The sequence below is a fragment of the Morone saxatilis genome, unplaced genomic scaffold (assembly GCF_004916995.1).
Source record: "Morone saxatilis isolate NCDOM2014 unplaced genomic scaffold, NCSU_SB_2.0 Contig12, whole genome shotgun sequence".
Lineage (NCBI taxonomy): Eukaryota > Metazoa > Chordata > Actinopteri > Moronidae > Morone > Morone saxatilis.
In genome coordinates, this window is record NW_023339674.1 from 18,947,740 (window position 1) to 18,962,270 (window position 14,531).

Here is a 14,531-nt window from a genome sequence, read left to right on the forward strand (position 1 = left end):
TTCAGCTAGTGATCTATGAGTGACCCAGGTTGGTTTAACTAAACATGATTATTAAACAATCATGTGCCCAGTAAACCCAAAATAACACAAACTCATCAAATAGAATAATAACTACAAACTGATCAGTAAATTACAAAATTTCAATCGTATTTTTATTGGAAAATTATTGAAAACAATGTAAGCATTAAAAACATAGGCATTGGATAGAATATGGCTAGTACTCAAGTTTAAACTGTGTCCTTACAGAGTGCCTTAAATACCAAGCATTGAGATTTCTACATAGGATAGCTAAAAATACATATCACACTTTACTAAATTGACTTTATAAAATGTCACTGTACAATAAAGGTTCAACGAGTGGCAAATCTATACAAACTTACTGTAAAGAAACCATTTAGTAGAACTATCAAGAGAAATTAAAATATAACAATAAAATAAATTCACCTTTAGAATATCTGATGAAGATTACTGTAAGCTCCCGAAGTCTAAACAATGATTTGCTCATTAACAGACCCAACAGAGGCATATTCTGGTCCATAAAGGAACCGTACACAGCGGATTCTGCACGGCCCCAATACAAAGTACACTGCCAATTTGTATAATGAAACTTTTGAAATGATTACTGTGTGAAAATATATTACAAGGTGTCTCTATTCTTTCTAATATGGATTTTGTGCAAAAAATATCTACCAAGAATTTATTGTTAGCAACCCAGGTCAGAAACTAGTGTACAGGGAGTCCACATCAGTAACGTCCATGCATGAACAAAAAAAAAACAAAAAAAAAACAAAACAAAAAAAGGATCCATACAAAAAAAAAGGCCAGATGTAAAATATTTACCAACAGTTACAAAAATATCAACATGAATAAATTAATTTCCTCTACATTTCTTTACTGCCCCCCTATCTACCCTCTTGTTTTTCCAATAAATGGAAAAGAAACCTGGCAAACGTAGAGAAGGGTTCCCCATATCTGAGGCAGAGAATCCCTTTCATACGCCGCTATGTGTCCTTCGCTACGCTAATCAAGAGCCCGACCCTGCCTTTATGCCCTGTGAGCGTCCATGCCATCAAAGAGTGTGAAATACATGTATGACAGTAGTAATTGATTTACAGCAATTAAAAATGTGATCGCAGACAATCAGGAAGCAATCTTGAGAAGCAAATAAAGTGAAAGCCAAAACTCTGTGACCTTTTAAAATCCTCTCAAATCTCAGCTACAATGGTCTGATAGCAGGTTGTTAGGCATTAATCTCTTGCTTGTGTACCAGCTACCGTCATATGCCAGTCAGACAGGTGGTTTCTCATAGCAGGCTTGCAAGGCTGGTGGTTGGGCCGTTCTGGGCTTGGATCTGGACAGGGGGAGGGCCATCAGTCCACTGAAAGACAGACAGAGAAACACTGTAATCTCAGTACTACAAAACATAGACACAGACGATAGATACACCAGATAAAATATAAATATGAAACTCCAATACGGCGCTTGAGTGAAAAGTGACAACGAGGAGGAGAGGAGGGGGATGGTGAAATGTAAACTTTAAGAACCATGCATCTGTTTCACATACACTGATGAGGTTATGCTCAGGGAGGCTGCAGGCAGCGATGTGGTCCTGCAGCAGCTGCTGGGAAAAGTTCTGATGCATCTGGGCTGCTTCGTGAGCATCCATAGTGTTCCCAAGGGCCTTGTTCAAGTCTGAAAGCACAACACATGGTCACAATCTTCCTTCAACCACAGCTCGTTTCTCAAGAAAGGCAAGTATTCTCACAGTAAGAATGTCAGCGAAGCCAGAGCTTTCATTTAATGTGTTAACAAGTAACAAATCTAAGATAGTCTATGTTTTGATGAGATATGGGAAAGGTCATTACGTACCTTTCAACAATGCTGAAGACCAGAGCTGAACAGACATGTCAGGGATCTTGCTGGCCAGCTGCATGGCAGGTACAACCATGTTGTTGCTTTCCTAAACGAGAAAAGGGCAACTTTTTAGACAACAAAATGGGTGGAAGACCGTCAACAATGATTCTCATTTAAAAACATCAGGGTTTTGAAATACGTGCATGCCATTACATCCTATAGAAAAGTAGTAGTTTTTTTGGATAATTAATGGACATAAGACTTTAGTTTGTCCGTCCCAATTAATAATAAACAATCTACACACATTATTAACCCTCACATTACTTCATCTGTGTCAACAAATTGAATAAAACTGAAGGCTCAACTTAGTTATTACAGCAAAAGGAACTGAAGTTTACAGTTGTTGTGGCTACTCTGGTCAGTAAGAGAGGAGGATTTAAACTGTTAAACTGGAGCAGACCATATAAAGGTGTTGACAAATCATTATATTTTACATATTTCTATAGTATTTCACAATCTTTCTTTGTCAGATGATCTACACCTTGTGTCTTCATACAACTTGTTTTTTTTTTTTTGCTTTGTCATCTTACGTGAGCACAGGAATGAAAAGGTCCATTTACCTGCGGTGCACCTCCTTCTGTGAAACACCATTAACGAAGGACAATTCCTAATTTCTAGATGATTCAGCTTTACTGAGTTGGCTTCATTCTCTGGTGCCACTTATTTTTGTTTTTGCCACAACAATAATGAGTCTAAAGTTCATCTGGCCTCAATCTCAGCCTAAATAAGCTGATTTATGTGCATATCTGTATTCAGAAACAGACACTTCATTAACCATATGAGGTTAATTGTAGGAGATGACAAGACAGGACATGAGGCCTGGATGCGGAAAAATCTTGTCAAGATAACAAGATAAATCAAGATAAATTCGTTATAAAAAAGAAAAATGGTGTGTAGAGAGCTTTATAAATCAGGATTTTAATAGCGTACAAAGTGTTCTTGTTTTGTGCAAAATGTATAAATGGTTTTATAAATGAAGTCTGAGCGGCTTATAGAACATCAAGGGGATGAACAAGAACAGATTGGATAAATTACTACATTTTCTTCTGATCCTGATTCAGTTATAAAAGATTAAACAAAAATGTTCTGTTCTGGTGACCTAGTTGCTCGAACACCTGTTGTTCAACCCAAATGCAATTCCAAAGAGTGTAAGATGAGAATCAAGCCAGCTTTTGTGCAAACACTTTGCACATTTGTCTTATATTTAGTCTTACTCTGTGGTTGCCCAGTACATAGAAGATGTGGCCCAGCAAAACCAGGGAGCAGGCAGTCAGTCTGTTCAGATCCTCAGCATTAGACATCTTCAGGGTTTCCCTGAGGAAACGTCTGCAACACAACAATATATATATGTACAACATGTATAACATGAATAATAAAAGGTGGATCTGTGGGTGTGTTTGCACAAAACTATTCAAGATTTGTCGTACTTGGCCTCGTTGTAGCGTCCTTGGAAGAAGGACAGGAGTCCCCTGATGTAGAAGGCTGCAGCACGGAGGCAATGGGAGCTGAATCAAAGATAATGTTTGCATATTTAACAAACTGAACCAGTTTCAATAAAATGCATTGCTTTAATGTACTCTCCTGTGTTATATACACACACAAACTGTACAATGTCATATGGCTCTTACCTTACTGGGAAGTTATGGTCTGGGTTTATTCTCTCTAGGAGGCTGTACAGCTGTAAAAGAAATCAAATTTAGGTTTAAAAGTGTGCCTGTTAGTTACAGGATTGTCTGTACTCATGTTTAATTTATTTTAAAATAACAGTGCTTTCATCAAATATAAATTCAATCCACAGACTTCTTAGAAGAGGATAGGAATTTAAAAACTTTGTAAGTTAAGTTAAAATTTGATTATCAAAGTACTGACTGGGACATTTTACAGTTGTAAAAGTAACTTGTCAGCACTCTCTGGTGGACAAACTATGTAACTACAACACTTTCTAAATTAATGCAGTCATTTCTTGTTCCTCTATATACACCAACATTATTATATCTGTGATAAGCCATAAGCAATGTATTGATCAGGATAAACCACAAACATGGCTTACTTTAGAAGTGGTCCCTTGCATTACTCTCTTGTGATTTAAAGAGGAGGCCCCTTTATTAGTTCATTACTTAACTGACCTCCTGGTGTCTGTTTCCTTCCCTTATGTAGACACTGGCCAAGTTGGTTACAATGTATGTCCACAGTTCCTGGTGTGTGGTGAGCTGAAATACAACAACACGGACATGTGAGTGTGAGAGAGGAGGAGAGAGAGCAGCTGTAGCAGAGAAGAAGAGAAAAGAAAAGGAGAGAAAAAGAGAGGACAGAGGAAGATATTGGTGACAGTATCTGAGGAAAGGCAACAAAATCACCATGTACTCACCCGCAAGGCTGTGGTAAACTGTGCCTCTGCATTATCCATACAGTTCACAGAGATACAATACAGACCCTGGGGTATGAAAAGAGCAATAAGAAGAGATTGACTATTACGGTTCAAATTTATTAAATGTATCATCAAAACAGGGAACATTTGGTTACTTAAGAATATTTTGGAATGTAAAACTGCTTTATTACTCATGGCAGTGTGTTTTGGTGTTTTATTTCAGGCTATTTTAAGGTAACAGGATTTTAAATACGGAGGTATATTTTGTAACGATAAATCCTTAAATGTAAATGTGATCGCACAAATTCCAAACAATTTCTTTTAACTTGAAAAACGTGAAACAGCTGAAAATTAAGTATTAACTTGATGTTTTCAGTAGATTCCACAGGTAAACAGTCACTTTAGTTTAATCTAACTTTGTGAGCATGTTCTGAAACTTGTCTTGGCTTGCAGCTGTATCCTGGATCACTCTCAGGCCCAAACGGTTGTACACACAAAAGTTAATGAGGGTTTAGGTTGAAAATACTCACTAATAGCGTGTGAAGCTGAGCAGCGTGATTGGTGAATAACCTGGGGGACTGTTGGCACAGCTGACACACCTGTGAGATCTGAATTGACAAAACATAGAGTCAGTGTTCACTTTCACAAGGTCAAGTATGCAAAATAGTTTCTGTGACATGCAACAAAATCAAAGTCTAAAGGGCACTGTCGACTCTTTTCCACTCTGCCAAATATTAAATACAACAAAACTCAAGAAATGACCTCGGACACAGAAACAATGTACCTCTTGTAATGCAGTGGCCTTGTGGCCCGTGACAAGTCTACACATGATGATGTGCTCCAGTAGAATGACTTGAAAGGTAGAGAGGATGGGGCTGCAGTCCAACACTGAAATGGGGAGATAAATATTAAAACGCGTACACAAACAAGTGGTGTAGAAAATAAATTACAGTTCAAAATAACACAGCTCGCCATTCTATGGTTATTTGTGATTAAATACTTGCTGTAACAAGTTGAGTACTTACTTTTTAGTTTCTCTAGTTGCATTAGGGCCTTGTCTGTGTACTTCTGGGCTTTCTCCAAATAGCCTGCTTGCATGGAGTGCATGACTGTCACCTGTGAAATAAGAAGAAAGAGTACACATTAAACACTGCCTAGTCCTAATAAAGAGCATGTTAAAAAGAAACTAAGATCCACAGTAACTGAATCTGAAACACTGCAGCTGTATCGAGTTATCCATGGGGATAATACAAAAAGCTTCACCAACTGTCATCTAGTAAGGCTTTATTATTGGTTTTCATTAGTTTATTAATACAGTTATCATATCAATCTTACAAGCTACCTAAAAGAATAATAACCAAATTATGAAAAAAACAGCAAAAAGGTCTCGTCTTTGTGCTCTCCTTTCAAAACAATTGTGACTATTATTTCCACGGTCAAAAGCCTCAAATTACATCTAACATCTCCCATCTGGTACAGGCTTGACACCAGAATAGTGTGCATCCTATAAGATGATATAAGCACAACAGAAGACCAACAAAGTATCAAATATATATGATACCATTTTCATTTTACAAGTTCCAAAGGCAAGCTGAAAAGTAGGGCTGCAACGATTCCTAGAGTAACTCGATTACAAAAAATGATCGAGGAATTTCCTCTGCCTCGAAGCCTCGTTTAATTAAATTTAAAGCTCACGTTTCGCACGGATTCTTTTCAGGGGTGACACAACGTGCTTTATGTACAGGCTATGCGTCCCCTACAGTGTTGGGATAACTGCGTTTAAGTATAACGGCGTATTTTTTCAGTAAAGGAGTAATCTAATTAATTACTTTTCCCCATCCTTGCAACGCCGTTCTACTGAGAATGAAAGTGGTGTTACTCAGTTTGGTTGAATGAATGATGCTGCCGGGTGTCCAGGACACGAAAGACAGTGAAGACAGCGGAAATGAGCAACACGCGCAAGCCAATAGTATAATAGAAAGGACAGAAGATGTCGAAGGTGTGGATTATTTTAAATTAAAAAATTAAGGAAAACATCGTGGTGTTGCCTGTCATTGCAAGGATGAGCTGGGCGTACCGTCATATGAAAGTAATTTTTTTATTATATTGGAAATTTTGACTGAAACGGTTTAACCTACTGTTGCAATAATATGTTAACAATAAATGTCAATTTTTCTTAAATAAGAAAATGGTTGATTATCTATAAGTCGATCTGTCTGTTATTGTTATTGTATTTATATTGGGCTTTTAATTAAGAAAAAGTAGTCTTTATCCGATTACTCGATTAATCGATGGAATATTCGATAGAATACTCGATTACCAAAATATTCGATAGCTGCAGCCCTACTGACAAGCTCAGGAAATGTTTTTCTGAAAACTAGTTGGACACTCATCCTGTCGTACGGCAGTGCTTGATTACATGACCTAAAACCACTTATGGACTACACTAAATCAAACTAAAAACCCATTTAAAAGAGAGAATTAGAGAATAGTTTGCTTTTAATCTGTACAACATTGCAGATTTTGAAGAAGTAATGGCTGCCCTGGTTTTGGAAGATGATCACTTTCAGAGGCTTTTATGTAGCAAAGAAAGAGAAGTGGCATTACCAAATAGACAAGGACACACATGTGCTCCTTGGGCAGCCAGTGGAAGAGGTCAGCTGGGTTGCTGGGCAGAATCTCATCATCGTGGAGTGTAGAAATGGTCTGGATGCACTGCTGCAGCTGCTTCAGACACGGCTTCACACTCTTCACCTGGGGATACACGCGCATGACAATGTATCATATCTCTGCTCCACGTACTTTGAGACAACCAGACATCAAAACAGATGCACCATCCCTAATCCCCATATTAAATCAACATATGCATGCATGTTCCACCCCCAATTATCTAAACCTTCCAGACTGGTTTTCCTACCTGTCCAGCATCCAGGTAGTGTGTAACCTGTAGAACCAGGAAGAAGACCCTCAGGGACTCCTTCTGGATTGGGTTTCCCTGCCAGTTTTCGACAATAGTTCCGCACAGTGTGAGCAGAGGATGCACCTCCCCAAGCTTCCTCTCCATTAGCAGCAACTGGACGAAGAAAAAAACATCAGGAAAATCAAAACGTGAGAGAATTTGATGTTCATTGCTTTTGTTTTTAACTAAAATGTTACAAAATAACCACTATTACTGTTAGTGGTAGTGTCGTGATGTAACAGCACAAATCACATAGCGAAGTAAAAGTAAAGCAGCAACTCACCATTCCTTTACTGAGGAGGAACAAAGCCCTAGAAAGAAAAAAGACGTTCTCAAAATGAATCAGTATTTATAAACACTTTGTTTCAGTTGCATTGGTGGCAAGGGTCAGTGGAGAATACCACAGTGAAATTTACTCAGAGGTGATGAAATGTGTCTCACAAGAGAAGGGTCATTTGTTTCAAAGGCTTTACAAGAGCAACATTTTACTTGTTGAACAACTTAATTATTTGCAATGCAATGGGAATTTTACAGTGTTTTGTCTTTTATTTGGTACAGATTATGTGATTTCTCTGTACCCACAACAACTAGACAATGTAAAGAAAATGCAAATGAAAAAATAAAATGTGCCAAGTAGCTAAACAAAACTTTGATTTAGTGTATATAATCTGACAAATGTAAATGATGTTTCCTGTATTTTGTAGCACTTAATCTTCTGTAGATGAATATTGGGAACAAGAAGTCAGCAACATGCCGTTTGTTTTGCTGCCTGTCAACAGGATTGTGGAAAAACTACTGGGATGATTTTCATGAAAATAGTTGGAAGGATGTAGGAATTATTTTTAGTGTTAAATGGAATGGTGTCTGTGGAAAAATGGAAACTAAATTCGTCACACATGCCTGAACCCGCTGTAATTACAGTTAATGGTGTGCTAAACATACAACAAAGCATAACAGCCACCTCAAATATCACTGCAGAGACAAAGCACCTTGGCAGACATCTGCGCTCTCTGAGTGTCCAACTAGTCTGGTTTGTTTTTGTGTCAAAGCGACTAATGAGGACAACAAGTTTGGAATTTGGTTCAGTATCGAGTAAGAGTGCTACAGCCTGTGAAACGGGTTACAATCCTTTTGGGAAATTGCTCATCGCCTAAATATATCCATTAAAAGGTGCTCCTTTTTTCTACTGGCAGGCTCAGATCATTATTATACAGTAAGTGCCTGACAACACCACCCTACAGTGAAATGCAAGGTTTGCTTGATCCCCTGTGTCACCAAGTCTCTCTCAAGGAGAATTCTCATTTGGAAATCCCTGGAGAGGTGAGGTGTTTTGTTGTAGTGTCAGCTGGGAAGAGTTTGTTGTGTTGGAGTATAGAAAGCATAGCTTAGTGCTATGTAAAAGATTTTCAATGTCATGGCTGAATATGTAGCTTATTGGGTGAGGCCTTTAAATTCAATGCATATATGGATGAAGTGCTCCTACAAGAGCAGATGATGAGGAACAGAGAGGGGCAACGGGCAGAAGAAGGTGAACCAGCTGCTGCGAGGCTGCGAGGCTCTGGAGACTGGTGGTGTTCCTGTGGCTGCTGTGGCGCTATGCCCCAGAGGAGATTTCACAGTGAAAGGTACCAACAATATTTAATTTATCCGTAGTTTCCTTATCACAATGTTGTCAGACACGTATAATAACAATCGGAGCTGGTAAGTAGCAAAACCAAGCACTTTTAATGGACGTATTTTGACAATGCGCAATTCCCTATATGGATTACGTGTAGCCTGTTACATGGTTGCAAGCTTCAGAGCTCTTCCTCAACACTGGACCAGATTCAAAATGTGCTGTCCCCATTAGTCATTAGTGGTTGATACCAAAGTTACCCTTTAAGATGGCAACCCCTCCATACAAACATGACACAAAACAAACTGAAGGGAAGTGAATCGGTGAGGGTCTAAATTAAGTAGTAAATAAATAATAATTGATTAATTACTCATACTTGTACTAACTTAAACTATTGTGTTCTTGTGCTCCCCCGATCAATAGTAATGTTTGATGAAGTTGGCGGTGTTAAATGCCATTATTACTAAAAGCCTTAACTCTGCAGTCAACAGAGGATTGGGTGACATTTACCTGGTATATTCTGACCCAACCACACGGGCGTACTCAGCGCCAACCCCCAGCAGGTCACATGCTGACACCAAGTCTTTCTCCAGAGTATGAAGTTGCTGAAAGAGAGGATAACATTCCTGTTGTTACTGGAGACTCTTTCGCTATTTGGGCAAAATCGTGCTAAAACTAAAGTGCCATAGTGAGCAAACTGCACTCAGATTAACTACCAGACCTGTATTAAGGCTGTTGTGAATTTGTTCTCATTTCAGCTCAAACACTGTTGGACCTTCACATGACAATGACTCGTGAAACAATATCACCCCAACAGGGGCAGTGACACTGATACATACCGCCAACTGGAACAGCAATCTGCAGTGCCAGTATGGTGTTTGTTGTGAAATCTGGATGGCCTTGCGCAGAAGGGGTTTTGCAGAGTCCACCAAATTCTGAAAATGTAATGAAAAAAAACAAAAAAACAATAGTCAATAATAAATACCAATTCCCAGCCTACCCAGCATGCACCACAACAACTCCTAGCACCTTGTCAATTTCACTTTGTGGTAAGAAGTGATGAATGTATGCAGCTACGCTAAAGTTGCCTCTACATAACAATAATAATCAAGGTTACTTTAAATGTACCCAAAATGAGCTTACCTGTTGGCAGAAGAGTTCTGACAAAATGCTGGCAGCTTCAAATTTGACATCTTCGAACTGAGGGACTTGTTGAGATATGAACCACTGCAAAACAAAAGGAACAACTGGTTAGCGGCGTCATATTGTCTGTTTTGCTATCTTTATGAACAAATAATAATCCCATACAGCGGCTTATTTAGCTAGCACAAGAGAAAGAACGAAAGCGGCCGACACGGGACGAATGTTTTATATATATTGGGGGGGGGGGAAGGCGGACAAATCTTATATTTCAGTTTCTTTACAAATACAGCCTTCCTGAATAAACAGCTATTTAAGGATTTCCGGCGTTGGCCGTTATCGACGACTGCGGCCTACACCCGTCCGCTTCTCCGCCGCATCCCCGTTCTTTCCTAGCTCGAACGTCCCTCACCGCTTTCTCCAGGTGGCTGCGGGCCAGCTCGCTGTTCTTGGTGTGGTGGTAGAGAACCGAGCCCAGCTGAAGGTGTGTCCGGGCCTCGATCCTCTGCGGGGGCTTAAACTGAAACACTGCCTGTAGACAGTGCACACAGAGCCGGATTTTGGGCGGACTGGATGTTCGGAAATGTTCCGCAAAGCCGAGAAGGGCGAGGTACCAGCGCTCCGGGGCCTCTACGTTTGACGCCATTTTCCCCGACAACAACAAGTTTTTCAGCGCTATGGCCAGACTCCCGGGTTGCCAGGTTTGGTCCAGTGGAACCCACAACCAAAGCGTCTAAAGCCCCAATCCACCTATTTTGTTGTTGTTTTTTCTTTTAAGCAAACATTTAATAATTTAAGACTAACGCGGTTTAATAAAAAAGTTCCAGTTAGAATAATTTAACATAAAAGGAACACTGTGCAATTGATCTAATAAATGCTGTCTCATATTTTATTATGAGACACTGGTGCTTTGAATAATTTCCATGTTGTAAGATATTATACTCTTACTTAATCATGTTTAATTGAGAAATTTTACATTATTAACGTCATTGTGTATCTGTCAGAATTAGGTTTCACATGCCAAACACAATTAAATAACTAACTAACTAAATAAAGTAAATATATGCTGAATTTCACCTAACCATGTGGAGTTGGGTCACCTATATAACATGAGAAGTATTTCTTAAAGGTTAATGTACAGTGAAGTGTTCTTACATCCTGTAATGGATCATTCTTGAAATAAATAACTTTACCTAGGGATAAACTGATTAGTCGATTAACATCCACATATACTGATACATTTGTTGTATGCATTGTGGTTGTTGTCTGTGTCTGCTCTGAAACTCAAACTGTTCCGTCTGCATGAACACGTATGTAATCATGGCAACGGCACGAATACAGTTTGTGACATAGCAGCAAAAACCTGGCAACCCAATGTTGTAGATAAACTCGCGAGATGTTATCCAAATAACGCGACTCGCTCGTGGGTATTGTAGTCCAAAACACTGGCAGATACTGCCCCAGATTCTTTAAGACCTTGAAAAGCCCAAATAATCTTGTGCGCAGAACCAGACAGAGGCAGAACGGGCTCGCAGGCGGCCTCGCCTATAAATAGATAACACAGTCCGCCGCAGCAGACACCTGTCTCTCACAGTCCTCTGCGCAAACGTCAACAACGTGAAAAGACGCGCAGACACCTCGCAGCGTGAAGCAAGTTAAAAGAGCCACTGAGCACCTCCAGCGAGCAAACAAGAAATGTGTGCAAGAATCTGCGGAGAGACTGTTGACTGATTGAACGAAGACTAAACACGAGGTTCTTTTAGACGAAGGTAACTAAATGCAGCATGTAAGCACTGCACGTCCGGATTTAAAGGCCATATCGATGCATAGGCATGTTCATTCATTATCTGTGCGTCTGTGATACGCAGTTTGTTTATTTGAGGTGTGGTCTTTAAGTTATTGTGCGCAGACATTAGTTTTGAGGGAATTGACAAGTGAGCCAGATTGATCCATACGAACGGGGGATTCGGGTACGTGGTGCAACGTAAGTATGGATGGATTGAACATTGGAGCTTTTGTAATGCAACACTGTTTACAAGCCAGGCTGTGTTGTTGTGTGGATCAGGGACGTGCGTGCAATCACGTCCGCCTTGTGGCACAGATACTGAGGCAGTGCGGCACAGCAGGTTGTTGTTTTGTTACACGCAGTGTCTTTTTAAAGGCCCCTTAAATCTTTTCTCATGCATTTCTCTGCAGTGGACTGAGTGTCTCAGTGACAGCCTTGGTGATCTGTGAAGAGCACTCATGGCCCACCGTGTGAGCGACCCTCAGAACCGCCTGCCTGTGGCCCAGGCCACTGTGCTGGCCCTGCCACCCCCCAGCCAAGCAAAGGTGAGTGTTGTTTGTGTTAAGACTCATTCACTTGTTGTGCTTGATGAGTAAAATGTGTCACTTGTTATGAGACATGAGAGCAGCTGGGAAATGGATTGTTTACAGAAGTTTAAATTGGAAACTGTAACACAATTAACACACTTTTTAGTATGTGCATTTAAAAAAGTTTATTTCAAAATAACATACATTCCTATAAAATGTATAATTTGTGAAATTGTTCCATTATCCCCCTGAGGTATGGTTTCTTTGTTTTTAAATGTAAAAGAAGCCGTACTGTGTGTCTCTCAGGCTCTGCTCAGTGTTTTGGAGCTGTTGTTGTGACATAGAGCCTTCGTGCTTTTGAAGGACATGCCTCTACTGGTGCATTGCTGTAAATAGAAGGCTAATCTAAAGCTGGCCTTAGTTTACAAAGCAATACAGTAGGTGGTATTTCATAAGGACAATCGCGACAGATGTTTACCGTAGTAGGTTAGGGGTTGTCAGTATACAAGACAATATTTATAAAGTATTGTCTTTCTTCTTTAATAAAACTAAAATAATAGAAAATAGTGACATTAGAGGTGGGAAAAGTATTCAGAGTAAAAGCAGCCATACCAAAATGTAGAAATACTGTTTACAAGCTGTCAAAATGTACTTAAAGCACCAAAACCCAAAAGTAGTGATTGTGCAGGTGCATTTCAGAATAATGTATCTTATATTATTGGATTATAATTAGTTCATTTGTATATGACTTTAATGTTGAAGCTGATAAAGGTGGAGCTAATTTGAATTATTTTATACTTTATCTGCTGGGTAGCTTGTGAATTTGTGTTGATTATATTCTGTATTATTAATCTGAACATGCAAAGTCATGTAACTAAAGCTATCAGATAAATGATGGAGCTAAAAACGCTCATAAATTAAAAATGGAAACCTATCAAGAAAGAACAAGTACTCCAAAACTGGTTCTTAAATACAGTATGCAGTCAACACATGTACTCAGTTACTCTCCACTAATGGTTAACCTCAGACAGAATGTAGCCAGGTTGGAAAGTTTATTGACTATATGTTTAGCTTTAATAGTTAATCCAAAACTTAATTATTCATGTAAGTGAGTGAAATCCAAAACCGTGTCTTCTCTCGTCTGGTTGAAGTTGTGAAACATGTTTGCTATTTGGGCCAAATGCTCTTCTTATCAGTTGGGATCGTTTATTGGGTTCAACTGGTATTTCCACACACACACACACATATAGCTGTACTTCAGTGAAGCATCAGTCGGTGTTATCTCCTGTGATTTTGTCACTCTAGCACTAATCCACGTGCAGATATGCTGAGGGATAGATATGGGAATGGGGAATGTTTGTGCTGATAACCATATGACGTTTGTGTAGCATGTTTGTGAGGATCAAACAGCCACATAATACAAGAGATATATGATTACACACTTACTTTCTCTGTACATACTTTAAAAAGTAAACCAGTGTAAGGCTTTGAAGATACATCCTGAGTTATTTCAAGGGTCAGTTTGTATCAGTATAATGTGACAAATGTCTCCTGAAGTAACGCAATGCAAACATGTTCTGTGTGTCTAAACAGGACTTGAGACCCAGATGGACGGCACTGGACTCCCTGCTGTGTGGGGCATTTGCTGGAGCTGTAGCCAAAACAGTTATTGCACCTCTGGATCGGACCAAGATCATTTTCCAAGGCAAGAACAACAAAAATAATTCCTTTCCAAATAGAGAATGTACAGACAGAAAATATGCTACTGTATATGTAAGGGATTTAAATACTGTTCTGTGTATTACACTACACAGAAAGACTAGTGTTTGTACAGTTTTCCCTGACTGTAACTGTTCCTAACTAATTGCTAATCCTCTTAGTAGATGTTTAGCCTACAGAGAGAGTGTTGTTTAACCCTGACGTTCACTGTGTCTCTGCTCTTGTTCCACAGTGTCCTCAAAGAGATTCTCAGCTAAGGTGAGTTCATGTTTCTGTCAAAAATCAGTCATTGAAATATTCTAGATTCACCAATTTAATATGTGGCTACTAATGGCAGCCAGGACCACATTAAAAGGAAGAATGTATTAACGCCCAAAATGAATCAGTGACAGTTTTGATAATTAATTTATTGTCGTTTATCATTTGCTAAAAAAAACATATATATATATATATATATATATATATATATATGTATATTTTTAGCTTTTATTTATTTTATAATA

General features: G+C 39.1%; 2 protein-coding genes across 3 annotated transcripts in view; one reads left to right on the forward strand and one right to left on the reverse strand.

Moving 5' to 3' along the window:
* Positions 1-126: 126 nt before the first annotated feature.
* On the reverse strand, positions 127-10,682 carry LOC118322099 (MAU2 chromatid cohesion factor homolog). Its single transcript, XM_035653681.1, has 18 exons — positions 10,409-10,682; positions 10,000-10,083; positions 9,696-9,791; positions 9,367-9,461; positions 7,525-7,552; positions 7,200-7,355; positions 6,890-7,036; positions 5,308-5,398; positions 5,067-5,170; positions 4,813-4,890; positions 4,283-4,348; positions 4,041-4,124; positions 3,543-3,592; positions 3,342-3,419; positions 3,129-3,240; positions 1,870-1,960; positions 1,565-1,692; positions 127-1,378 (listed from the first exon to the last, which is right to left on the reverse strand). Exons 1-18 carry the CDS (start codon positions 10,640-10,642, stop codon positions 1,304-1,306), a joined length of 1,797 nt encoding a protein of 598 aa, XP_035509574.1. The 5' UTR covers positions 10,643-10,682; the 3' UTR covers positions 127-1,303.
* Positions 10,683-11,463: 781 nt separating this feature from the next.
* Positions 11,464-14,531, forward strand: part of LOC118322211 (mitochondrial coenzyme A transporter SLC25A42-like) — a 6,012-nt gene continuing 2,944 nt past the window's right edge. Inside the window, exons 1-4 of one of the 2 annotated variants that reach the window (XM_035653832.1) lie at positions 11,464-11,765; positions 12,193-12,327; positions 13,903-14,014; positions 14,261-14,286. In XM_035653832.1, coding sequence (XP_035509725.1) covers positions 12,241-12,327; positions 13,903-14,014; positions 14,261-14,286 — 225 coding nt within the window. In that variant the 5' untranslated portion in view covers positions 11,464-11,765; positions 12,193-12,240. Of the gene's footprint in view, positions 11,766-11,789; positions 11,981-12,192; positions 12,328-13,902; positions 14,015-14,260; positions 14,287-14,531 lie in introns of those variants that run through there. The other variant, XM_035653833.1, reaches the window with a different exon arrangement.

What these genes read in the sequence shown, in the direction of transcription:
- LOC118322099 (XM_035653681.1), bottom strand. Translation starts at nt 10,642, where the DNA reads ATGGCGTCAAACGTAGAGGCCCCGGAGCGCTGGTACCTCGCCCTTCTC. An exon ending in AGGCCACTGCATTACAAGAG is followed by an intron (nt 4,891 to 5,066) that starts GTACATTGTTTC and finishes TTGTCAATTCAG; the next exon opens with ATCTCACAGGTGTGTCAGCT. An exon ending in AAGGAAACAGACACCAGGAG is followed by an intron (nt 3,593 to 4,040) that starts GTCAGTTAAGTA and finishes TTTCTTTTACAG; the next exon opens with CTGTACAGCCTCCTAGAGAG.